The sequence below is a fragment of the Nicotiana sylvestris genome, chromosome 7 (assembly GCF_000393655.2).
Source record: "Nicotiana sylvestris chromosome 7, ASM39365v2, whole genome shotgun sequence".
Lineage (NCBI taxonomy): Eukaryota > Viridiplantae > Streptophyta > Magnoliopsida > Solanales > Solanaceae > Nicotiana > Nicotiana sylvestris.
Genome location: NC_091063.1, coordinates 158,646,371 through 158,671,091, shown reverse-complemented (window position 1 = coordinate 158,671,091; position 24,721 = coordinate 158,646,371). Strand labels below are relative to the sequence as shown.

Genomic DNA, 24,721 nt, shown 5'->3' with positions numbered 1-24,721 from the left:
TAATACAAAAATATAAAGATATTATTAGGATATATATATACATAAGATTTAACATAAGATAAGGATACTATTTAACATATAACAAAAATTATTTAAAATATGGATAGATTTTTTGAAAAAATAATAAAAAGTTTATCTCTTTTTAGTTTTGATAAATTAAAAGTTATAATTTAGTAAACAAAATATTACATTATTTAATAAAAACTAATCAAATATTTCAGTAGAAAAGAATGTACGAAAATAGGGGATAAAGATAATATTAGGATATTTATATTTTAAATCAATTAAATATAACAAAAGGTACAAAAATAATACTCAAAGAATTTATTGACAAATTTAGACCTTTTGAACAGTATAACATAAGTTAGAAAAATTAAAGTAAGAAAATATATATCTATTTTATATTAAAAGAAAAATAATGACAAAATATCAAGACAATATACAAGTTAATAAAGAAATACATTAGTAAAAATAAATAGTTCTAAGTACTTGCTAATTTAATAAACAATAGAATAAGGATCAAATAATTTATTTGATTACCATATGATGCGTATTCTTTAATTTATATAGATTTTGTTATATTTATGCATACTGCATTACAAAATAAAATAGCAACTAAATTTTATTAAAACAATATGATATATCATATTATAACCTCATAAGACTAATACTCTTTCAAAATATTCGCGCATCGCGCGGGTTCTAACACTAGTTAATAAATAATTTCAAAGTTTCAACTTTGTTGGAGCTTTGTCCTAAAAATCTACACTTGTTGTCTTATGGTTATACCACTTGGCATCATATAATTATTTACTTCTCTTTATATATATATATATATATATATATATATATATATATATATATATATATACACACACACACACACACACACACACATATTAGAAAGAAACTACTCCACAATTTGAATCAAAAGCTTTTTTATTTTAAAATAATTTTAAAACTCCAACTTGAAACTACTCCACTCAATTTGAATGGGCTTTTATATACTTATATTTTTGTTTTTTAATTGTAGTTAATTATAGATATCTATATTTATTAATTCAAATAAAGTAATCTTTTCAATAGATAATTTCTTTGTTATTAACCAATTATGCCATATGGTTTTTTCTAGGCTACCACTTGGATTAATGTGATGCCTTTTTCTTTGATTTTTAATAATATATAGATATAGATATGGATTTGAATTAGCAATTTTTTTTATATAGATTCTTATTATAAAATAATTTCAAAGTTTCAACTTTGTTGGAGCTTTGTCCTAAAAATCTACACTTATTGTCTTATGGTTTTACCACTTGGCATCATATAATTATTTACTTCTCTTTATATATATATACACACACACATTACAATATTAGAAAGAAACTACTCCACAATTTGAATCAAAAGTTTTTTTATTTTAAAATAATTTTAAAACTCCAACTTGAAACTACTCCCACTCAATTTGAATGGTTAGTAATTTTTTTTATATACATATATTTTCGTTTTTTAATTGTAGAGGGCGACCTAAGAAGTATTGGGGAGAGGTGATCAGACAGGACATGACGCGACTTAGGATTACTGAGGACATGGCCCTTGACAGGGAATTATGGAGGTCGAACATTAAGGTTGTAGGTTAGGGGAAAACTGTGAATATTTCTACAGCACAATAGAGTGAGACTAGCTAGTTAGGAGTTAGACTAAGAATGCCATTGGTCGTCTATTGATGCAGGGCTTTACCTGCTAGTTTTACTATACCAGCCATTTATTTCGTATTTCGTATTCTGTATTTCATATCTCTTATATTGCTGTTATTGTATTATGCATTTTTATGGTACTAATATATCGGCTCATGTTGTTTTTTGAGCCGAGGGTCTCTTGGAAACAACCTCTCTACCCTTCGGGGTAGGGGTAAGGTCTGCGTACATATTACCTTCCCCAGACCCCACTTGTGGGATTATACTGGTCGTTGTTGTTGTTGTTAATTATAAGTTATCTATATTTATTAATTCAAATAAAGTAATATATATATATATATATATATATATATATTGTAGTTTTTTTTTTCGTTTTTTATATATATTTTAATTTTAATTCAAAAATTATTAATCAATAATTAATTATTTGCTAAATAACTAATTAGTAACTAATTATGTGGCTTTTTTTAAGGCTATATATATATATATATATTTAAGGCTGCCGCTCGGGTAAAAGAGAGGGCTTTGTTAGCGAGTGTTCTTTTCCCGCCAAAACAGCGTGAAGTTTTTTCGTCGTGGAGAGCGTTGGACCAATTGCAGTCGCAATAGCCATTTCGCCGTGAGCGGAGAGATGATGAAGAACGGGAAGATTCAACAGAGATTGACGGATTTTAGCGGTTTCTCCAAAATATTGTCTCTCTATTTCCCTAAAATCGATTTCTCTCTCGATGACTCCAAGTTCAAAGTCCGCCTCTCCTCTCAGCTTGCTCGCTTCTTCTCTTCTCCTTCCGGCGAACACTTCGTTTCTCAGGTTAGCTTGATTTTAAAGAAAATTGTAATGTGTAGTACAAATTGAGAAATGGCTATCTGTATGTACATTGAAATTTATATGAATTGACCGTTGTACTCCAAATTCCGAGTATTTGCTGGTTCCTAGGATTTTTAGGCTAATCGGTTTGTGTAGTTAATGTTTTCTAATGATAAAACTTGATGACTGGAGTCTGTATATGTGCTGTGAATGAAGGCGAAATTGATACTATTTGTAAAAGGAATATTACTTATTTACTGATTTTATAATGTAACATTACTTCTAAGCAATTTTAAATTGTTGTATTTGAATGAAAAACTTTGTCCCCTCGAGTTTATGAATTGACTGTCGTACTCCAAATTTCGAGTGTATTTGCTATTTTCCCTAGGGTTTTGACTCTGCTAAGCTGTTAGTGTATTTGATGTTTTCGAAGATGAACTTAATGATCGGGGTCTGTATCTGTGACTTTGAATGAAGGCTAAATTGATACTATTAGTAAAAGAAAAAATACTGATTATTGATTTTCTAATGTAACATTACTTCTAAGTAATTTTCAATTGCTGTAGTTGAATGTAAAACTTTGTCCACTCGAGTCTGTGTCTGTCAATTTATGGCATAGTTTGGTACTAGTAGTAAAGGAGAATGGCTGATTTACTGACTTTATCATGTAAGATTTTGATTTATTGGCCAAGTTATTTTCAATTGCTGGATAATTATGATAATTAGAATTTTAAGATAAAGGTTAAGGACTGACATTGAATTATTATTTCTAGGTGAAGGAGGTTGATGGCACGTTCTCATTGCCACTGGACTTTCTCCAGTTCCGTAAACTTTCTGAACTACAGGAATTTCTTGCAATTTTAGAGAGTAAACCTAAAGATGCTCTATTGTGTATGAGTGCTGCATTACACAAGGTAGTATATTTATATTTATGAAATTCAATTTTTCACATATTTATATCGTTTTACCTTACTTGTATCGGTGTGTTGCTGATGCTAGCAGGTTTTCTTTGAGAAATTGGGAGATGAAAGTTTTGATGATTTTGTGAAGATAAATATCCGTCTCCACAACTACCCTGAATCAATGATTGCATTGAAGAACCTAAAAGCTGCTTATATTGGTAAAAGATGATATTCAACTTTACATTTACTCTTTAGATATCAAGCAGTTTAATGCTACTTAGATTCTAAATAATTGAGTTTTGATGTTTTCAATTGACAGATAGGCTTGTCTCTGTACGTGGTACAGTGGTAAAAGTCAGCACAGTCAAGCCTCTGGTGATGCAAATGGATTTTACTTGTACTAAATGTGGAATCAGTATTACTCGTGACTTCCCAGATGGAAAATTTTCACCTCCACCAATATGTAAATTGCAAGGTTGCAAATGCAGGACTTTTAATCCCATAAGGTCTACAGCTCGACTTATAGACTTTCAGAAAATAAGGTAAATTCCTCTTCTTTGCTGTCTTTTGATGTCTGCACTTAAACATCTTTATAAATCATACTATTTGAGTTAAAGATTTAACAGAAACTATCTTTTCTGTTATTCTTTTTATTCATCTTCTCACCTTGGTATTATCTTGTTCATTTCTTATCTTATAATTATCTGCTTCTCCTAGAATTCAGGAGCTGCTGAAATCTGAAAATCATGAAGAAGGGCGAGTACCTCGAACTGTTGAATGTGAACTATCTGAAGATCTTGTGGATGCATGCATCCCTGGAGATATTGTGACTGTCACTGGTATAATTAGGGTTATTAACAACTACATGGATATTGGAGGAGGTAAATCATTTTATAGAGGACACGTCATAGATGTGTATGGATTGTAGAATTGCACTTCCTCCACCTGTAAAGCAAATTAAGATACTTGTCCTGCCTCTTGTGAGTCTCTTTACGCCTTTCAACAAAAATTCTAAATGTTTTTCCCAACAAAAGTTTCACAGTTAGGTTGCTGCATCTTATGAGCAAAATTTCTTATACTCCTAATTTCCTTCCATTCCATATATATTAGAGTGTGTGTGTGTGTGTATATAATATACATATATAGAGTGCACATAGTGTAATATTGTTCCTGAGAAATGAAAGAAGACTTCATTCAATCACTTGCATGATGCTTTACTCATATTTTAAATGTAGTTTGTTTCTATTTTAGTGCAGCAAAAAGCGTGTTCCATCTGATTTTCTCCATTGAGTTAGATGATATACGTGATCATCAACAATAGCATTCTTTGATTGGATTGTAACATATGGTTCCCCTTCTGAATTAAGGATATAAAGGAGAAGTCTTCTTTATCCTCTTCTCTACCTCCACAAGGTAGGGGTAAGGTTTGCGTACACTTTACTCTTCCCAGACCCCACAATGTGGGAATACACAGGGTAAGTTGTTGTTGTAAAGGAGGAATTTTTGAGAAAAGTTGATGCAGTGTGCTGACCTTGTTTTGACGCATGAGTCTTTTAATTTCATGTAAAAGTATGTTTCGAGTCACATGCTTCAAAACTCATGCTCCTGACCGATACGAAATAGGAATCAGATTCAATTGCAAGCTTAAATCTGATGCAGACTAGTAATATCATCAGCATTAATGAATCTTGTAGCTTATTGTTTGTATAGCTTTAAAGACTTTTAAAAAATCTGAACATCTTGGGTTAAATCTAAAGGCAGTACCTTCTTATATGTTCCTATCTTTTATTCTGAACCTATTTTATTAAGTTCTACTGCTGTCTGCACAGAGTGCAAATGGTAATGCACTTTGAAATTTCTAATAATGTATTAAGTACGAATGCTGCTTTTGTTCCTCCATGTAAAGAAGGTTTAATGTCTTAATATACTTGTCATTCAAAATGCATATTAACTAGATCAAGTAACCTATGATTTCTCCGTAAATTTTGTTGCACATAACACAATGGATTCAAAATGATATATCGATAGAGTGCCTTATAACAAATTGACATTCGAATTAGTTATGTTTTAGCACCCTACTTTGAGCCCAAAAATCACAGATATTCTGCCTTTGTCTGAAATAACTGATATCTGGGACAGACAAACTCATTTTACCAATTTCCTACTGCACTGGAAAAAAATACGAGACAGTCACATTGAATAATATTGTAGGTGCTGTTGTTAACTGGATCAAATTTTTGCTTTTGATTTGCTGCTATGTACTTCATTTTCTGTTAATCTATGTCAGATGTTAACTATAAGCGAACCTTGGTAAATGCAGGAAAGTCAAAAAGCAAGAATCAAGGACTTCACTATTTGTACGTAGAAGTAATTTCTATTACAAACTCGAAGTCTCAATCAACACTCCAGGGTTCACAAGATAATTCTAATGCTAGATCTACAGAGCCTTTTGATTTATTCTCATTCACTTCAAAGGATTTGGAGTTTATTGTTAAGTTTTCTGAAGAATACGGTTCTGATGTCTTCCGACAAGTACTTCAATCTATTTGTCCCTCGATCTATGGTCACGAGCTTGTTAAAGGTATACATAACGACTGGGATGAGTTATTATTATTATTTCTTTAATAAGCTATCTTTCTTTAATTTATTGATGTGTACTCTACTGCATGGTGATGAACAAGAGCTTATCTGGTTGTATTAGGACATATATCACATTGACAGTCTTAGAAGATGAGTTGGGTTCTTTGTATCTAACCCTCTTGTTGGACATTTGGCTTTTCTTTATATCTCATTTTCACAGCTAGGGTAATTATCTGGGGTAGGATTGTTTGTCTTTGGACACTGGATTAATGCCTTCCAGTCGTAATCCCTTTTCGTATGGTGATGTGTACCTTTTACTGAAGAATAGAAATCGACCAGATTCACGTCTAAGGGGCGAGTGACTATTTTCTCCTTGACTTTGTATTAGTTTTAGGAAAGCAATCTATATAGGTTCCAAGAGTTGACTCCTTGTTGTTGATGATTGCTGTTATGAGCCGAGCCTTTGAGGTCAAATATTCAGGTGGTAATCCTAGAAAAGATAAAAGAAAGAAAAATGTTACAAGCTATGCTAGCTCTAATTTTTACAGTTTGCACTAGTCTACTATTAAACTAGAGAATCATGCACGTTTCAAAGCTCTGATGAGGGACAGTGGTCAATTTTAATAGTCATGACTAAATGCTTATATCTGAAGAAGCAACAATCACGAGGCAAGTACTTACAACTGATGGTGCTGAGATATGTCTAAGGTCTCCATTATGATAAAACTTCTTCCATACTGCTGTTTGCACCGGTGTAAATCTATCTCCAGCTAAAATGGAATAGAATTGAGGGCATCAAGGACAAGTTATCAGGATATAGTGGACTGAGAATATCTCCGAAAGTGAATCTGCTCATAACTGTGTTTGCTGTTGAAAAGTAAATCAAGCAGTTATAGACACATAACAAGAATTTTGTTCAAATTTTGATGGTATCCTGTGATCTCTCTTCCATAAATAGGAAGTATGATCCAGGATGATTGACTAATCCAATGCATCTCATGCAATTTTTTATCTTTAAACAAGAGTTCAGAATCTCTGTCAGTCCTTATGGTACTTTGTATCAAGATTTACCCTCCAAGAGTGTCTCTGTTTTTGGTATACGCAAAAGAAAAAGCTTTATATTGAGGAATCATTCTGTCATATACTTATTCAGTATGCTAATGTTTGAGAAGACAGCAGATTGTGATGTTTGTGTTCTTGAAATCTTGTACTTCAGTCAGTTTGCTACTTTATACCTAAAAACGGAAGGGGAAGTTCTTCTGTTCCTCAAGGAAGGGAATCGACATTGACATTTAAGATCTTTCTGATATGCTAAACCACTAGATGACGAGGGCCTGCTTGGCCAACCACCATCAATCATACTACATTAGTTTTTGAAATTGTCAATACAATGGAGTAATTATGATTATATCTGACGGTCTTTCATTCAGACTTGCTCTCTGGCACGGGAGGATACCCGATTTTTATGCTGTTTAATTTCTTTGTAGTTGTTGTCATTGTTGTCCTCGGGTGGGGTTGAGGTTGGGGTCCAGGGGTGGGAAGGGGGGTAAGAAAGCCTCTCGGCTGAGAATTGGGTCTTGGAACATTGGGACGTTGATGTGGAAGTCTATAGAGTTAGGTAAGATTCTTCAGAAGAGGAAGATCAACATAGCGTGTGTTCAGGAGACTAGATGGAAGGGTACTAGGGCACGAGATGTAGACGGGTTTAAAATATGGTACTCAGGGAGCGCTAGGGGTAAGAATGGGGTAGGTATTTTAGTAGACAAGGACTCCAGGGAGCTCGTGGTTAAGGTTAGGAGGGTAAATAATAGGTTGATGAGTATTAAGCCGGTAGTTGGTGGGTTTACTGTAGACGTGATTAGTGCATACGCTCCTCAGGTAGGTTTGGACCAGGAAGTCAAGAAGCAATTCTGGGAGGATTTGGACGAGATGGTGCGTAGTATCCCACACACAGAGATGTTGTTTATTGGCGGAGATTTCAATGGTCGTATTGGGGCTAGTGCTAGGGATTATGATGATGTGCATGGCGGGTACGGTTTTGGGGATAGGGATGAGGGCGGTAATTCACTGTTGGATTTTGCTAGAGCTTTTGATTTGGTTATAGCTAACTCGAGTTTTCCGAAGAGGGAAGATCACTTGGTCACTTTCCGAAATTCATTGGGCAAGACTCAGATTGATTATCTTCTTTGTAGGAAATGTGATAAAGGTCTGTGCACTGACTGCAAGGTCATTCCAAGTGAGCACCTCATGACTCTACATAGGCTCCTAGTTATGGACCTGGAGATCAAGAGGAGTAGGAGGAAGAGGGCGGGGTGCAGGCAACCTAAGATCAAAGGGGGGTAACTTGACCAAGGACAAAGCTCAGGAGTCAGGGGAGAAGTTGTTGGCTATGAGGGCCTGGATGAGTATGGGGGATGCGTCTAGTATGTGGTTCACGACTGCGGATTGCATTAGGGTAGCTGCTAGAGAGGTCTTAGGGGTCACGAAGGGCTCTCCTGGGGGTCATAAAGGGGAGTGGTGATAGAATGGAGAGGTTCAAGGTAAAGTGGAAGCTAAGAAAACTGTTTATTTGAAGCTAGTAGAGAGTACAAACGAGGAGGAAAAAAGGACTTATCGGGAGTGTTACAAAAAGGCAAAGAAAGAGGCAAAGTTAGCAGTTACGACGGCTAAGAACGCGACGTTTGCTCGTTTGTACGAGGAGCTCAAGGGCAAAGGCCGGGACAAGAGGTTGTATCGGTTGGCCAAGGTGAGGGAGAGGAAAGCCCGCAACTTAGACCAAGTCAAGTGCATCAAGGACGAGGATGACAAAGTGTTGATGGACGAGGCACTCATTAGGAGAAGATGGCAAACATACTTCCATAAGCTGTTGAATGGGGACGGGGATAGACGCATTGTGCTGGGTGAGTTGGAGCACTCCGAGAGTCTGCGGGATTTTGGGTACTGTAGGCGGATTACGGTAGAGGAGGTGGAAGGGGCGATGCATAAGATGTGCAGGGGCAGAGCGACGGGGCCAGACGAAATCCCGGTGGAATTCTGGAAGAGTGCGGGGCGGGCAGGTTTAGAGTGGCTCATTGGGCTGTTTAATGTTATTTTTAAGACAAAGAAGATGCCCGAAGAATGGAGGTGGAGTACGATGATTCCACTTTACAAGAACAAGGGTGATATCCAAAATTGCAACAATTATAGGGGTATCAGGATATTGACTCACACTATGAAGGTTTGGGAAAGGGTGGTGGAGGCTAGGGTGAGGAGGTGCGTGTCTATTTTCGAGAATCAGTTTGGATTCATGCCGGGGCGTTTGACTATGGAAGCGATTCATCTGGTTAGGAGATTAGTGGAGCAGTACAGGGAGAGGAAGAAGGATTTGCATATGGTGTTTATTGACCTTGAGAAAGGCATACGATAAAGTTTCGAGGAGGTCTTGTGGAGGTGTTTGGAGGTTAGCAGCGTTCCGGTAGCGTACATTAAGGTGATTAAGCATATGTATGATGATGCTAAGACTTAGGTGAGGATTGTGGGTGGTGACTCGGAGCATTTCCCTGTGGTGATGGGGTTGCACCAGGGGTCGGCTCTTAGCCCACTTTTATTTGCCTTGGCGATGGATGTACTGTCGCGTCACATTCAAGGGGAGGTGCCTTGGTGTATGCTATTTGCTGATGATATAGTGTTGATTGACGAGACGCGTAGCGAAGTTAACGCGAGGTTGGAGGTTTGGAGACAAACCTTGGAGTCTAAAGGTTTCAAACTGAGTAGAACCAAGACAGAATACTTGGAGTGCAAATTCAAGGATGAGACCCATGATGCATACATAGAGGTTAAGCTTGATGCTAAAGTTATCCCCAAGAGAGCGAGTTTTAAGTATCTCGGGTCTATTATCCGGAGATTGACGAAGATGTCGCACATCGCATCAGAGCGGGATGGATGAAGTGGAGGCTCGCTTCCGGTGTTTTGTGTGATAGGAATGTGCCACTAAGACTTAAGGGTATGTTTAATCGAGTAGTGGTTCGACCGGCTATGCTGTATGGGGCTGAGTGTTGGCCAGTCAAGAACTCCTACGTGCAGAAGATGAGAGCAGCGGAGATGAGGATGTTGAGATGGATGTGTGGGTGTACCATGAGAGATAGGATTAAGAATGAAGCTATCCGGGACAGAGTGGGAGTAGCCTACGTGGAGGACAAGATGCGGGAGTCGAGGCTGAGATGGTTCGGACATGTTAAGAGAAGAAGCATTGATGCTCCTGTCAGGAGGTGTGAGAGGTTGGCCATGGAGAGTTTGAGAAGAGGTTGAGGTAGGCCTAAGAAGTACTAGGGAGAGGTGATTAGGCAGGACATGACGTTGCTTCAGCTCATTGAGGACATGACCCTGGATAGGAGGGTGTGGAGGTCGAGGATTAAGGTAGAAGGTTAGATGGTAGTTTATAGTTGTTCACCGATAGTCTTAGTAGCATGCATGTCCCTTCAAATTCTTAGATTTTTATTACGCTATGTGGTTTTGTTCACCTCATGTATTGTATTCCCTGTTGCTATTATTTGATACTACTTATCCCTTATCTCTCCCTTTTCTTTTCTCTTACATCTTTCTTCCTTCCTTGCTTTCCTCTTCTTCTTCTTGCCCTTCCTGAGCCGAGGGTCTATTGGAAACAACTTCTCTACCTGCATTAGGTAGGGGTAAGGTCTGCGTACAGACTACCCTCCCCAGACCCCATCTATTGGGATCAAACTGAGTTTTTTGTTGTTGTTGTTGTTGTCATTGTTGTCATCATTTCTGTTTCCCTTTTTTTTTGGCTTTGGTGAGCTCTATCTCATGAAGTAGGGACTTGATTTCTTGAGCTGTCAACGGTCTATCCTGCCACTTTTCTCGGAAAGCCTTTGAATGGAAGAGCGTACTTTGATTGAATTCATTAGGTATAAATATATCAAAGGTAAAACACAGCTTATCTTCCATTTACTTTAGATTTTCTTCATCTTTTTCCTCTTAACCAGAAGAAAAACACTGAAATATTCTCTTTGCCTGAGCTAATATGGAGGAGATTGTTATCACTTGTTCTACTGCTTAAGTGTTTGGCTTGCTTGCTTTTGTGCCACGAAAACTCTTGCATTACTGTAACTTGTGTTTCCTTATTGTAACTACAGGTATTTGAGTCATGGAAAAAGGACATACATACAATTGAAACAAGACCGTACTCCTTCCTTGTTTTGTTTACATTGTGTTTTGAGGAATTTGTTTTGTTCCCTTGCGCTGTTTCAAGTTGTCATTCTGTGGGTTTATAGATGGCTTGATCCTCTTTCCTCTTTTTCTTATTCTCTTTTTTTCCTATATAGCGGGAATTACATTAGCTTTATTCGGGGGTGTGCGGAAGCATTCAATGGATCAGAATAAGGTTCCTGTGAGAGGAGATATCCACATAATAATTGTTGGTATGTGACAGAACAGTTTGCCTTCTTTGGTCCTTGTGAAATAAATTCTGGAAAGCAGTTATCAATTTTTTTAACTTCTGGAAACCAATTTAGGTGATCCTGGATTGGGTAAAAGTCAACTACTTCAAGCGGCAGCTTCCATTTCTCCTCGTGGCATATACATTTGTGGTAATGCAACAACCAATGCTGGCCTCACTGTTGCTGTTGTCAAGGATCCTTTGACCGGTGACTATGCGTTTGAAGCGGGTAATGGTTTCTTCTTTTTGTGTGGGATGCAATTTGGAAATTCACCAATCTATTGGATCCTTTTGCAGAAAGTTATATTTAAAGCAATGTCAAACACACATGGGAACTAAAATGAACTTTTGGTGTATCTCAGTTCTATGAGAATTCTTATTAATTTGTTTATTTTTGAGGGAGGTTGTGTCTTTTTAAAATGATTTGAACTTGTTATAGTTCCTTGTAATCAAACTGATGCTATCATAATGGTTCCTAGTTTGTTGGTTGATAGTGTCCTTTCTTACCTTCCAGATAGAGGAAAAATCATGAATTGCCCGTAAATTTGTCTAGCTATATTTTTTAGAAATTTATAATCCGTATTGTTGTATACAAGACAACATTTTTTTCCTTTGCCTTTTGATGGAATATATTTGTCTAGCTTCAAAATCCAACAAAGAAACCTACTTCCCTTCTCAATCCGAAGAGGAAAAGTTGGACTTGTTGAATGTGATGAGTCTGTAATGTAAAACAAGTCCTGCTTCTTGTAATTCCCCAACAGTACTATTTTAGTACTGTATATCAATAAAATCTTACCTTATTAAAAAAACATTACTATGCAAGCTTATGTGAATTTTGGTTCTAACTCCAACTTATAACAGGTAAGCATATTAAACATCCTGCTGGTTTAGTTAAGAGCCAATAAATCTTCCGGAGCTATAGGAATGATATTTAGTTGTAATATCAAATGAAGAGACAACTAAGACTGTTGACCTAAAACATACAAAGAACTTTGTCCGATCTCTAATAGTTTAAGCTTTAAACATGGCAATTTATTTCTGTGTGGAATGAGTAGGTTTTGGTCTATAAAAAGAACCAGGTAAGCATGTAAAGGATCGTGCTGTAAACCTATAATATTTAACTAAATAAATGTGACCCCCTTCTAGCATTTTAACTTCTCAACAAGGCGGTTCTCACATTTAATTAAAACATTTCTGGTAATACCAGAAAAATATCAATATATATCAATTTTCATACAGCAAGTGTTACCACAATCTTGAAGCACATCAGTGTGGGGTCTTGCAGCCTCAACCAGAAGCATAGAAGTCAAAAAGGAATACTCACAATTAGAAGTTGGTGACTCTGCCGATATTAACACTCATCATTGGTTGCTCATATGATTGGTGACTTTGCTAGTATTGCTGCCTCCTCATTGATAAGTTATGTGGCAATAGAATAACCACTGAGGATGGTGATTCTTTAAAACATTGAATCTACAAAAAGGTTCCTCAATTGGAAGAAACTAGCTTGAGCACACGGAAGCTTCTGCTTTTGGTCACCCAGTTGATATGTGTGTTCTAGTGAAGAAGATAAACTGACTCTCAGCTATCTCATTATTAGCCTGTCAAGGCATCAGTTCGACATGAGAAAACTGTTTGGCAAACAATTTTTCCCGGAGAGTTTAAATTTGTCACTCTGAGTTCTGCATACTTTTATATGTAACTGATGAATACTTTGTTCAATAGAAGGATCTCCTTCTGCTCTTGGGAAAAGGCTTTTATATTTTCTTCTTTGATGTTGGCTCTCACAAGTCATCCCTAGTAGAGAGAGTTTCAAGTATCTTGGGTCAGTTATTCAAGGGAATGGGGAGATCGACGAGGATGTCACACATCGTATTGGGGGGAGGGGGGATGGATGAAATGTAGGCTCGCTTCCGGTGTCTTGTGTGATAAGAATGTGCCACCAAAACTTAAAAAGGAAAGTTCTATAGAGCGCTAGTCAGACTGACTATGTTGTATGGGGAGGAGTGTTGACCAGTCAAGAACTCCCATGTCCAGAAGATGAATGTGACTGAGATGAGGATGTTGAGATGGATGTGCGGACATACGAGGTTAGACATAATTAGAAATGAAGTTATGGGGACAAGGTGGGTGTGGCCTCTGTGGATGACAAGATGCGGGAGGCGAGGCTAAGATGGTTCGGACATGTGAAGAGGAGAGACACATATGCACTGGTGAGGAGGCGTGAGAGGTTTGCCTTGGAGGGCCAATGGAAAGGTAAAGGCAGGCCGAAGAAGTATTAGCGAGAGGTGATTAGGCAAGATATAACGTTGCTTCAGCTTACTGAGGACATGACCATGGATAGGAAGGTGTGGAGGTTGAGAATTAGGGTAGAGGGTTATGTAGTCGAGCTTTGCCTTTGTTTGTTATAGTAGCTTTGGTACACCACTTAGTGTCTTCCGTGTATTTTCGTCTTTCTAGACTTCTGTTATTACTTGTTGTTGCCTTCGCTTCGGTTTTCTAATTGCACTACCTAGTGTTAGTTGTGTGTTTTCGTTTAATTTTCTGATTGGTTTGCTTGTCATTGCCCCTTCGCTTTATCTTTCCTGAGCCGAGGGTCTACCGAACAGCCTCTTTGCCTTTTTAAAGGTAGGGGTAAGGTCTGCATACACACTATCCTCCCCACACTCCATTTGTGGGAATATACTGGGTTTGTTGTTGATGTTGCCTCATCTAATCATCCTGTTGCCCTTTGGTTTTTAGTGTTAGGAATGGTTCGGGGAAAAAAATGAACTTGCTACTGAGCAATGCTTGGTAACTAAAATTTCTAGGGCTTGCAATTGTGAGACTCTGAGGACAAGCATGTTGGCAGGCATTTTGGCGATTCACAAAGGTTTTTGCCCTTTCTGACTGGCGGCCGAGACATTGTAAAACGTGAAGGTTATTATCAGTCAATGAATCATAGAGACGTAAATAGGGTTCTTGGGAAGAAAAGATCTTAATAAGAAACAAATGTGCTAAATGAATCCATTTTGTATAGTTAAGCACTCAAGATTCACAAGTTAAGCACTTATGCTACCAATTAAAAGAAAAGATTTGTTAGTGAATCACTGGGATAGATCTAGTACTAGAGTTTAACTGTTTAAGAGGAGGAGCACGCATCTGCGAATCTGAAAGAAAAATTCAGAAAAGAATCTTATGAGGCAGAACACAAACAAGAGCAAGTGTCTCATTGCCATTTCTCTTTTTATTTTTCAGCAAGAGCAGTGATCCCAACCTAGGTTTGGTAGCCTATATTCTCTCTGAAAGTTTTGGTAGCTTTCATTCACTCTTCCAATTTTCTGCCAATAGCCCAATAGACACGATCTCCTGCCCATAAGCTGCAACTTTATTATACGTTGCTCATGTTCAGCTTGATCTTCTTCTAGCTCCAGAAGATGCAAGTCAGTCAAGACTTGTCGGCATCATTTCAAAAAGAAAGACTTTTTAGCAGCATAGGTCATAAGCGATATGCATTTTCAGACAACCAACCATTACTGCGATATATCTTGGCTTGACATACTCCGAGGTAAACTGACTATGGAATTGAAGCTTGAGAAGGAATAAAATAGTCAACAACCAATATAAGCATGGAACTGGCGGATGGTTTTCAGATCATCATATCAATAGCAGCAAAGAGTTATATTCAAGTAGCTATATGGAGCACTGCATCATCACGTTTGAGTTTTGAGGAGAGAGTGTTGTAATTCCTGTCCAAGTACTATTATATCCTGTGTCACTCATTGTAAAAGACATAAAGATTCCTCTATATTTCCTTTTTTCCCTTTTTCTTTTCTCCTCTTTAAGTGGAAGATAAATTATGCCTTTAGTCATTGCTTATGGTAGTCATCTGGGTCCTGAAATGCTTAATTATACTGGCCTGCATTGCTTTTTGGCATGGTTAGGTGCTATGGTTCTTGCAGATCGTGGATTATGTTGCATTGATGAGTTTGACAAATTGTCTGCAGAACATCAGGTCTTTTTTATTAAATGAATTATACTGTCAATTGGTATTTCACACTTAATATCAGGACCTAATTATTTTATCATGAGTATAGGCCCTATTAGAGGCTATGGAACAACAATGCGTCTCTGTTGCAAAGGCGGGACTTGTTGCAAGTTTGCCAGCACGAACATCTGTTTTAGCAGCAGCGAACCCTGTCGGTGGCCACTACAAGTATTTTCAAAAACTCACTCATGTATTCATTTGAATATTATGGATGGTTGGTTTAATGATACTTGATGCCTTTAGATCACTTCTTGGGTTATGTAAGCAAAGAATTATTGATAAAGCAGCGAAGCATGGCGATAATGCTGGACATTACAAAAGAGGGGATATCCCGCATACAAGTGGTCATGCTATCCTCCTTATATACATTTCTTAGATTAGCTCAGAGAGTTACCAAACATGAACACTTTAGTTTAAGATAAGTAAAGTAGTAATGTCGCCCTCAAAGCATCTCTGGTTCCTTTCTTTCCGTAGACCCAACAGACACGTGCTGGAATTGTTCTCCATATCTTTCAGTTCTTTATTGCATTTGCAGCCCATCCAGCTGCTAGAGAGCTCCTTAACAGACTGGCATCACCCATTTTATCCCAATAATGTTAATTGTTAGAAGACAAGTTCCAAAGTTGTCTAGCTAAAGAACAATGCAGAAACAGATGACTGCTGTCCTCCACCTCCTTTTTACACATGAAGCATTTACTGAAAGATCATCATTTCTCTTTTCTGCAAATATATCTGGGTAAGGCGTGCATCATCTCCTAGCACCCAACAAAAACAAGCTACATTACTGGGGACTTTAGAATCTCCACATCTTCCCCAAGGCCATGAAGGGAATTGGACACAGGTGGTTAGCCTCCTGTAACGTGACTTACAGAAATGTCCCTGCTGCTATGTGCAGTCGAAAAGTTGATGTCTTTTGATCATTATTGGGCTAAAGTGCACACAAGCTCTTCATAATTTTGCTTATTTGTTTAGTTGCCTAGCCTAATGCTAATTTTTGGCCTATTTGATATATTATCTGTTTATCCTGTCAAATTCCACGTGATCAAGATGCGCTTAATGGTAGGGGTGTATTTAGCAGTTTGATGTAACAATAGCGGAGGAAATGAAAACAGACGCAAAAACAGAAGTGACATAATTGGTGGCTTGATGTACAATACAGGAGACAAAACACAAGGCAGAAAGAGCAGTGGCATGATTGGTAGCTTGATGTACAACAATGGAGAATAGAAAACAAAACAATAGAATTGAGCAGGGTCAGGACTAGGCTTACGGAATGGATGGACGAGAGGAAGAGAGAAAAAAGAAGAGTAGTGAAGAAGAGTGGAAGCTAGGTAAGGAGAAAAGGAGGGGAGAAGAGGAAGGTGGCTGCCAGATGGCATGGTAATAGGAGGGGGAAGAAGAAAAAGAAGAGGAGGAAGAAGGTTGGGAGCAAACCATATCCTACTTTAAGTTTGATAACTGGTGGTTGAATACTGAAGGCTTTGTAGACAGGATCAGAGAATGGTGGACCTCTTTTGAATTTCACGGGAGGCCAGATTATGTGTTAGCATGCAAACTCAAAGCGTTAAAGGCAAACTCAGAGAATGGAGCAAAAGTAGCCAAGGAAACTTGGGGGTTCAAAGAACCGAGCTTTTAAAACATTTGGCAGTCTTTGATGCCATTTAAGAAACAAGAGCATTGACTGAGGAGGAATCTGTGAGGAAGGCTTCTACCTTCATGGAATATGAGGAACATCTGAAAAATGAAGAAACTGCATGGAGGCAAAGATCTAGGGCTCTGTGGCTTAAGGAAGGAGACAAGAACACTAAGTTTTTTCACCAAACTACTAATGCGCGTAAAAGATGCAACAACATCGATCAACTAGTGGTGAATGATGAAACAATTGAGGAACCAAGGAGAATCAAGCTTGAGATCATTGAATTCTACAAGAATCTTTATTCAGAAACTATGGAATGGAGACCCGAAGTCAATTTCGACAACTGCCCCACAATATCAGAAGAAGAAAAAGAGCTTTTACAAAGCAACTTTGAAGAACAAGAATTGCTATCTTGTTTGAAGCTATGTGCAGTAGATAAGGCTCCGGGGCCTATGGGTTTCTTCATCAAATGTTGGGACATTTTGAAACAAGATATCATGGAGGCTCTCCATAATTTCCATTCTTAGGAACTCTTTGAAAGAAGCTTCAATGCAACATACATAGCCTTGATTCCTAAGAAGATTGGAGCCAAGGAACTCAGGGACTTCAGGCCAAGCTTAATAGGCAGCTTTAATAAGCTGCTTTCAAAGATTCTAACAGAGAGACTCAAAAGGGTGATTAGCAAATTGGTGGATGCACAACAGATGGCTTTTATCAAAGGAAGACAAATAATGGATGCTGTTCTAATAGCCAATGAAGTAGTAGATTCAAGAAACAAACTAAAAAACCAGGAATTTTGTGCAAACTAGACATTGAGAAGGCATATGATCATGTGAATTGGAGATTCTTGTTGAAAATGCTAGAACTAATGGGTTTTGGGAAGAAATGGATCAATTGGATGAGAGCTTGCATATCTTCGGTTAAATTCTCCATTCTCATTAATGGATCCCCAGAAGGTTTCTTCCCTGCACACAGAGGGCTCAGACAAGGAGATCCCCTATCTCCTTTTCTCTTCATAATTGCTATGGAGGGGCTAAACAATATGATCAAAACTGCAAAAATCAATGGATGGATCAAAGGGTTCGAGGTAGCAAGAAGGGGCAACAACAATCTGGAGATTACACATCTCCAATATGCTGACGACACTCTAATTTTTTGTGATGCAAAAGAAGAATAGTTGAGGTATTTGAGAATCATCCTGGTCTTGTTTGAAGGTACTTCAGGATTACGTATCAATTGGAAAAAGAGTCATCTGTATCCAATCAATGATGTGCCTGAGATGGAGCAACTATCACTGATTTTGGGAGGTGTAGTAGGATCTCTTCCTGCTATCTATCTGGGCATGCCTTTAGGTGCTAAGTCCAAGTCCAAGGAGATATGGAATACAGTCATTGAAAAATGTGAGAAGTTATCCAGATGGAAAGCTCAGTACCTTTCTATGGGAGGAAGATTGATTCTAATCAATTCAGTACTTGACTCACTTCCTACATACATGATGTCACTCTTTCCCATCCCTGTAAGTGTTATTCAGAGACTGGATAGACTCAGAAGATCTTTCCTTTGGCAAGGAAACAAAGAAAAGAAGGGGGTATTACCTAGTGAAATGGAAATCTTTGACGATTGACAAAAACAAAGGTGAGCTAGGCATCAGGAACTTAAAAAATGAAAACAAGGCTCTTAAGATGAAGTGGTTATGGAGATTCTCTCAAGAACCTCAATCCCTATGGTGTAATGTCATCAAAGCTAAGTATGGAGAGGAAAACAACTGGGTTTCAAAGGAAGTCAATACAACATATGGGGTTAGTTTATGGAGATCCATCAGAACACTGTGGCCTATAGTGGATCTCAGAACACACTGAGTCTATCAGAACACTCTAGCCTATAGTAACCCTTAGGGGTTGGCCTGGTGGCAGTTGACTTGAGCCTTGGGATTTGCTCCCTTTCAAGGTCTCAAGTTCGAAACCCACTGGGTGCAAACAATTTTTGAGGGCCATCAGACTGGGTAAAACCTGAATTAACCGTGGTACACTTGCGGGAAACTCCTTGCCAAGGGCCTGTGCACTCCCGGGATTAGTCGAGTCTCATAGAGACTCGGACACCCGGTGCAAATCAAAAAAAAAAAAACACTCTGGCCTATAGTGAAGAGCCAATCCTGCATCAGAGTGAAGAGTGGTACCAAAACTTCTTTCAGGAAGGATAATTGGATGGGATTTGGAAGCTTGATGGAACTATTTCCCGATATGTATGGTTTAGCTCAACACCAGCAAAAGACAATAGCTGAAATGTGGACCCCTCAATGTTGGGATATGATACTTAGAAGAAGACTTAGAAGAAGGCTGAATGACTGGGAGTTGACGAGGTTGACTGAACTTTACAAGCAACTGGAAGCATTCAAAGGCCTTCAGAATGGTAGGGATGCACTATGGTGGAAGGGCCACAACAAAGGAATCTACAAGGTGAATGAGGCTTACAAGATGCTTAATCATACTAATGTACAGATCACTAACTAGCCATGGAAACACATCTGGAAAGTTAAGATACCTTACAAGGTATCTTGTTTCAATTGGTTATTTGCAAAGGAGGCAGTCTTGACCCAGGATAATCTTATGAAGAGAGGGATCCTACTGTGCTCTAGGTGTTTTTTTATGTGGGGAAACAATTGAGACAGTTAGCCATTTATTTCTACACTGCAGGATCATAGATCAACTATGGAAGATATTCATTAACCTTAGAGGTATTTCATGGACAATGCCCTCTAAGATTATTGAAGTGCTCACTAGTTGGGATGAAGCTGGAACTGGAGCTGGAAGCAGAGATAAATGGATGACTGTCCCCGCATGTATATGGTGGACAATATGGAAGGAAAGAAATTCTAGATGTTTTGAGGATAGTAGCAATTCAATACAGAAGATCAAAATGATTGTGTCCTACTTTTTTATTTTTTGTGTAAACAAAAGTGGCCAGAAGATATTGTATCGATTCTAAAAGTCCTAGAATACTGCTAGGATTGTAGCTCAGTAGTCTATCCTTTTGCATATTGTAAATATGGTTTCAGTACAACCTATGTACTATTATATATCAATACACACAAATGTTACCTTCTCAAAAAAAAAAAAAAAAAAGGAAGGTTGGTAAGGTACAACTAGGTGTGAGAGAGTATTGAGGAGAAGTTGAACTATACTGATAATATAGGACTTGAGGTGGGCAGGGAGGAGCGGAATATGGCAAAGGGAACTGTGGGATGGGCTGGTGGTTGAAGGATCAAGAGTAACACGTAGAAGAAAGAGAAGAAAGAAGAAAGGAGAGGGATTGATCTCATATGATAATGAAAACTTAGATTCATCAGAATACTTGCATTATCATCTTGGTATTTTAAAATCTATTAATCCATGGTAATAACGTGTAAAAATATTCTTGCAGCCGTGCAAAAACTGTGAACGAGAACTTGAAGATGAGTGGTGCTTTGCTTTCACGATTTGATTTGGTTTTCATATTACTTGATAAACCTGATGAAGTGCTGGACAAGCGACTCTCTGAGCACATTATGTCAGTAAGTGTCCTCACTCCTTTCTGCAAATGTTCATGCAAATTGAAAATTATTAAGCTTTGTAAGAAGTATCTAACTGTCAACATCATTGCATTGCAATTTTTTTTTCCTATATGGAGACAATTCCAGTTGCAGTAATCACTTTCTTTTAAATTTTCAACTTGAGCAGTATGAAACACTATCTAAATTGACTCATACTGCATTATGTTGTTGGAGCTTTTGATGTCATGAAAAATTATGTTGCACTGTCTTAAGCTTGATAGTGGAAGTATGAATAAATACGACCTATCAACATTTGACATTCTCTCGTTAGAAATGAAGCTGAGATTAGAGGGACAGGAGCACTCTCCATTTCATTAGTCATCATGGGCAAAGAGGTGGTGTGCTATATGTGTTGTCTAACTGGTTCGAACACTCTGAAATCACTGAGATAGCAGTGCTGGAGTTTCATATTAGCCATTTAGTATGTCAACAGTTCAAGTGAGGGCAGGCAAGCTAAAGAACGGGAGGGGGCTTGATGGGAGATAACTCTTTGATGGCATCCTCGATTTGGGTGTCATAAGATTAGGTAACCATTGGCAAAGAAAAAACCGATCCTGTCACTTGGCCTGCTGGCTTTTGCATCATTTTCGAGAGTTATCGAGGAAAAGCTCCTATTACTATCATGCATGTTGTGCATTACAATTGAGTGAAATTTTATCAGTCGATGCAGTTATATGGTTATTATCTACTGTTTATTCATGTGAAAAAACTGCACGAGTTAAAGCTTTTCCTTGTCAGCTTCATGCAAAAAGTGTAGAGCAGCCACCAAGCACGAAACGGTTATGTACAGGTTTGCCCTTTACCAACCTCTATCTCAGCAAGAAATACTTTTATACAAATTGCTCTTATTTATTTGTTTTGTTTTATGCAGCCTTGCTGGATGTTAGAGAAATTGACTTGAATGCAAAGCAGGGTTCTTTAGTTGCAAAACTGAAACTTGACCCTAAGAAAGACAGCGATTTTGTTCCATTGCCTGGCTCTCTTCTGCGTATATACATTGCTTATGCAAGAACTTATATATTTCCTAGGTTGTTATAACTGCTTTCTTTAGTGTTTCAAAGTTTTATCTACTTTTTCAAATGTTTATTTATCTACTTGTCATTTGATTCAAGGATGACAAAACCAGCAGCAGATATCTTGCAGAAGTTTTACTTGAAGTTGAGAGATCATAATACGTCCGCTGATGGTACACCAATAACAGCAAGGCAATTAGAAAGCTTAGTAAGGTTGGCACAAGCTCGAGCTAGAGTGGATCTAAGAGAAGAGATAACTGAGCAAGATGCTCTGGTAAATTATTGTCTTCGTAGTTGCTCATTCCATACAGTTTCTAGACAATATTTTGCTATTTACAATCATTTTCTAAAAGTCATTCCAGACTTACTATGATCTTGATCATCAAATCGCTCTATCCATAGGCCCTTAATTCATGTATGATCAATTTTCAGGATGTTGTGGAAATAATGAATGAATCATTGTATGATAAGTATGTTGACGAGCATGGTTTTGTGGATTTTGGACGGAGTGGAGGAATGAGTCAACAGAAAGAAGCAAAGCGGTTTTTGAGTGAATTGCATAAGCAGTCAGAATCGCAGCAAAAGGATTGCTTTTCAATTTCAGTAAGCATCATTTCACCATTGTATATTTTCTGGCAAAAGTACGGCTCAAGAATTGGAAAAAGCCTGATACGAGTATCTATTTTTTCAGGAAATATATAGTCTGGCAGATCGGATTGCACTAAACGTTCCAGATATTGATACACTTGTGGATAATCTAAATACTGTTGGTCATTTACTAAAGAAGGGTCCCAAGACATATCAGGTATCATAATGTCTGGCTTTTATATTTTACGAGATAGCCAAATTGCGGTTTGGAATCTAGTTTATAAGGTTGATACTTTTTTCCGTCATACTTATAATATAACTTTAAAATAAGTAGTTTTCTTTTGTTTTAAAAATATTTACAATAAATTTATTTAGTTGTTGGTTTTGTATAAAATCAAATAAAAGGCAACCAATTAGTTCACAGGAGGGTGTTAACTATTAAGCAGCCAGGTTCGTTTTTTGTCCTGATATAATATTAAAACTTAGTTGTTTTATTTCATCTTGTCTAAAAAAGTTAAATATTTTTAAAACAAAAGATGGTTATTCTTTTAATTCCATACTCGAAGGACTTAATTTAGTATGCACCATAGAGGCAGGGGCGGACGTAGCTTGTAGAAAGGGGGTTCAGTTGAACCCGCTTCGTTGGAAAAATTAATTATTTTTACCACGGAATTTCTTGAAAAAATTATGAAATTGGTGAATATTATAATATCTGAACCCACTTGACACTAACAGAAGTTGTAAGAGCAGTGTCAAGCGGGTTCATAGTACTTAAAACTGGGGTCACAAGATCGAATCTCTGCTAAGGCAGCAAACTAGCTTATGGCGTTTTTGCTAAACGTATATATTATTTTGCCTATTGTTAGGCCTTGTTGTTTCCTATTTTGTCTTTGTTTTCTTACTTTTCTTTATGATTTCTTTTCTTTATTTAAATTCAATAAAAGCTATTCTTATTAAATTCCTCCATTTTACTTCAAAAAAATTTAAACCTTTCTAGAAAGTGAATTTTTGTTCTAGTGCTTTATCGAAATTACTTATAATCTTTTAATTTAGTTTCGTTTAGTTTATACTGAAATTGTTAATTTGTGTTATATTAAATTTTTTTGTTTGATTAGATATCTTTTTCTTTAATAATTTGTATAAATTAGTTTAGTTTATAACTCTTTTTTTCCGTGTCTTTTGTTTGTAACAACTTTGTATGTTAAATTTTTTAGAGTTATAATATGATTTTTAAGTAGGTTAAATATTTTTTGGTTAAAATTGCTAAATTTCTTAAACAAAATTTGTTAATTTATATCGATAAATTTTAATTTTTTTTTTAAAAGGACAGATTTCTTTAAAAATTTCTTCCTACTTTTTTTTTAACAAAAAATAAATGACTTTATTTTGAAGCGATTTGATGAACAAAAAAGAGCAGTACACAAATTGTGTTTACCACTGCACTCGTACAATCGACTACTGTGTTCTTTGATTGAACTCGCTTGTACAAAATCCTAGATCCGCCACTGCATAGAGGTAAGGGTAGACTTTTGGAGCCAATTGATGGGTTTTTATTTCATCTAAAAATAAATTTATAGATGATAAATGAGTCATTTACAAGACACATGATTCTTCCATTGAAAAAATAACACGTTATGAGGTCTCATTTTTGCACGTTGTTTTAAGTCAGGTTATCATGTAGAGTTTAAAAGTAGAACAAAAAACATGCGTATCTGATAGAGTAAGTACCAAAAGCACAATTTGCTCTTTACAAATTACTGCCTCAGTTTGAAACTCAAAAGGAGGCAGGGAATTTGAATACCAGAACAACAGTTTTTCAGTATGTTTACCCCCCCAACCGATCATTGAAAGTTTGAAACTCATTTGCTACTCTTTGCTTCTTAGCTATCAGTTTCTCATACTTATAATGAAAATATCACTCTTTGTATCAAATTTTTGGGTTCCCACCCATTGTGCAAAATTTCGAGTTGTTGAATATCTTGAATTGACGTCTTAAATCATCTTCATGCAGGTGGTATCATCATCTTATTCACAAACATCAAGGTCAAGAAGATAGTCGAATAACACTAACACTAACACAAAGGGGACAATTAAAATCATGTCTTTTTGTTTCTTTTCCAGAAGCTGTACGTAATTATTTACGCTAGTTTATGGAAAAGGCGTCATACCTTTTTGGCTTCTTGATGTGTTAATTTGTTCTTTTCATGTGAATAGTTCTAAATATGCCACCTTCAGGTTATTCTGAAGAAATTAACACATATAAGTTGATATCATTCCGTGTTATGTTATTGCTATGTTGCAAGCCTAGTTTTTAATATTTCAGCATGAACTGAGCAAGTAAAATTGATGAAAGAATTGTCAACTCCTAAACGTTCATGAATAAGGTGGAAATAACATCATGGTGGTTTTTTTACCGTTCTCCAAAAGGAGCAATAAATCGAAACCAATAG

The 24,721-nt window shown here is 37.1% G+C and overlaps 1 protein-coding gene across 1 annotated transcript; it reads left to right on the top strand.

Annotated features, from left to right (window-relative positions):
- The first annotated feature begins 2,223 nt into the window (after positions 1-2,223).
- Positions 2,224-24,450, top strand: LOC104241360 (probable DNA helicase MCM8). The gene is made up of 17 exons (XM_009796326.1): positions 2,224-2,505; positions 3,276-3,416; positions 3,505-3,622; positions 3,724-3,946; positions 4,122-4,285; positions 5,725-5,985; positions 11,306-11,401; positions 11,495-11,647; positions 15,342-15,412; positions 15,495-15,613; positions 20,502-20,631; positions 21,409-21,460; positions 21,542-21,698; positions 21,783-21,957; positions 22,116-22,286; positions 22,375-22,488; positions 24,283-24,450. Exons 1-17 carry the CDS (start codon positions 2,326-2,328, stop codon positions 24,325-24,327), a joined length of 2,370 nt encoding a protein of 789 aa, XP_009794628.1. The 5' UTR covers positions 2,224-2,325; the 3' UTR covers positions 24,328-24,450.
- The last annotated feature ends 271 nt before the right edge of the window (positions 24,451-24,721 follow it).

Excerpts from the sequence above, each read along its gene's own strand:
- LOC104241360 (XM_009796326.1), top strand. The coding sequence starts at position 2,326 with ATGATGAAGAACGGGAAGATTCAACAGAGATTGACGGATTTTAGCGGT. Across the intron at positions 11,402-11,494 it reads TATCCACATAATAATTGTTG|GTGATCCTGGATTGGGTAAA; the intron begins GTATGTGACAGA and ends AAACCAATTTAG. Across the intron at positions 21,958-22,115 it reads TAACTGAGCAAGATGCTCTG|GATGTTGTGGAAATAATGAA; the intron begins GTAAATTATTGT and ends ATCAATTTTCAG.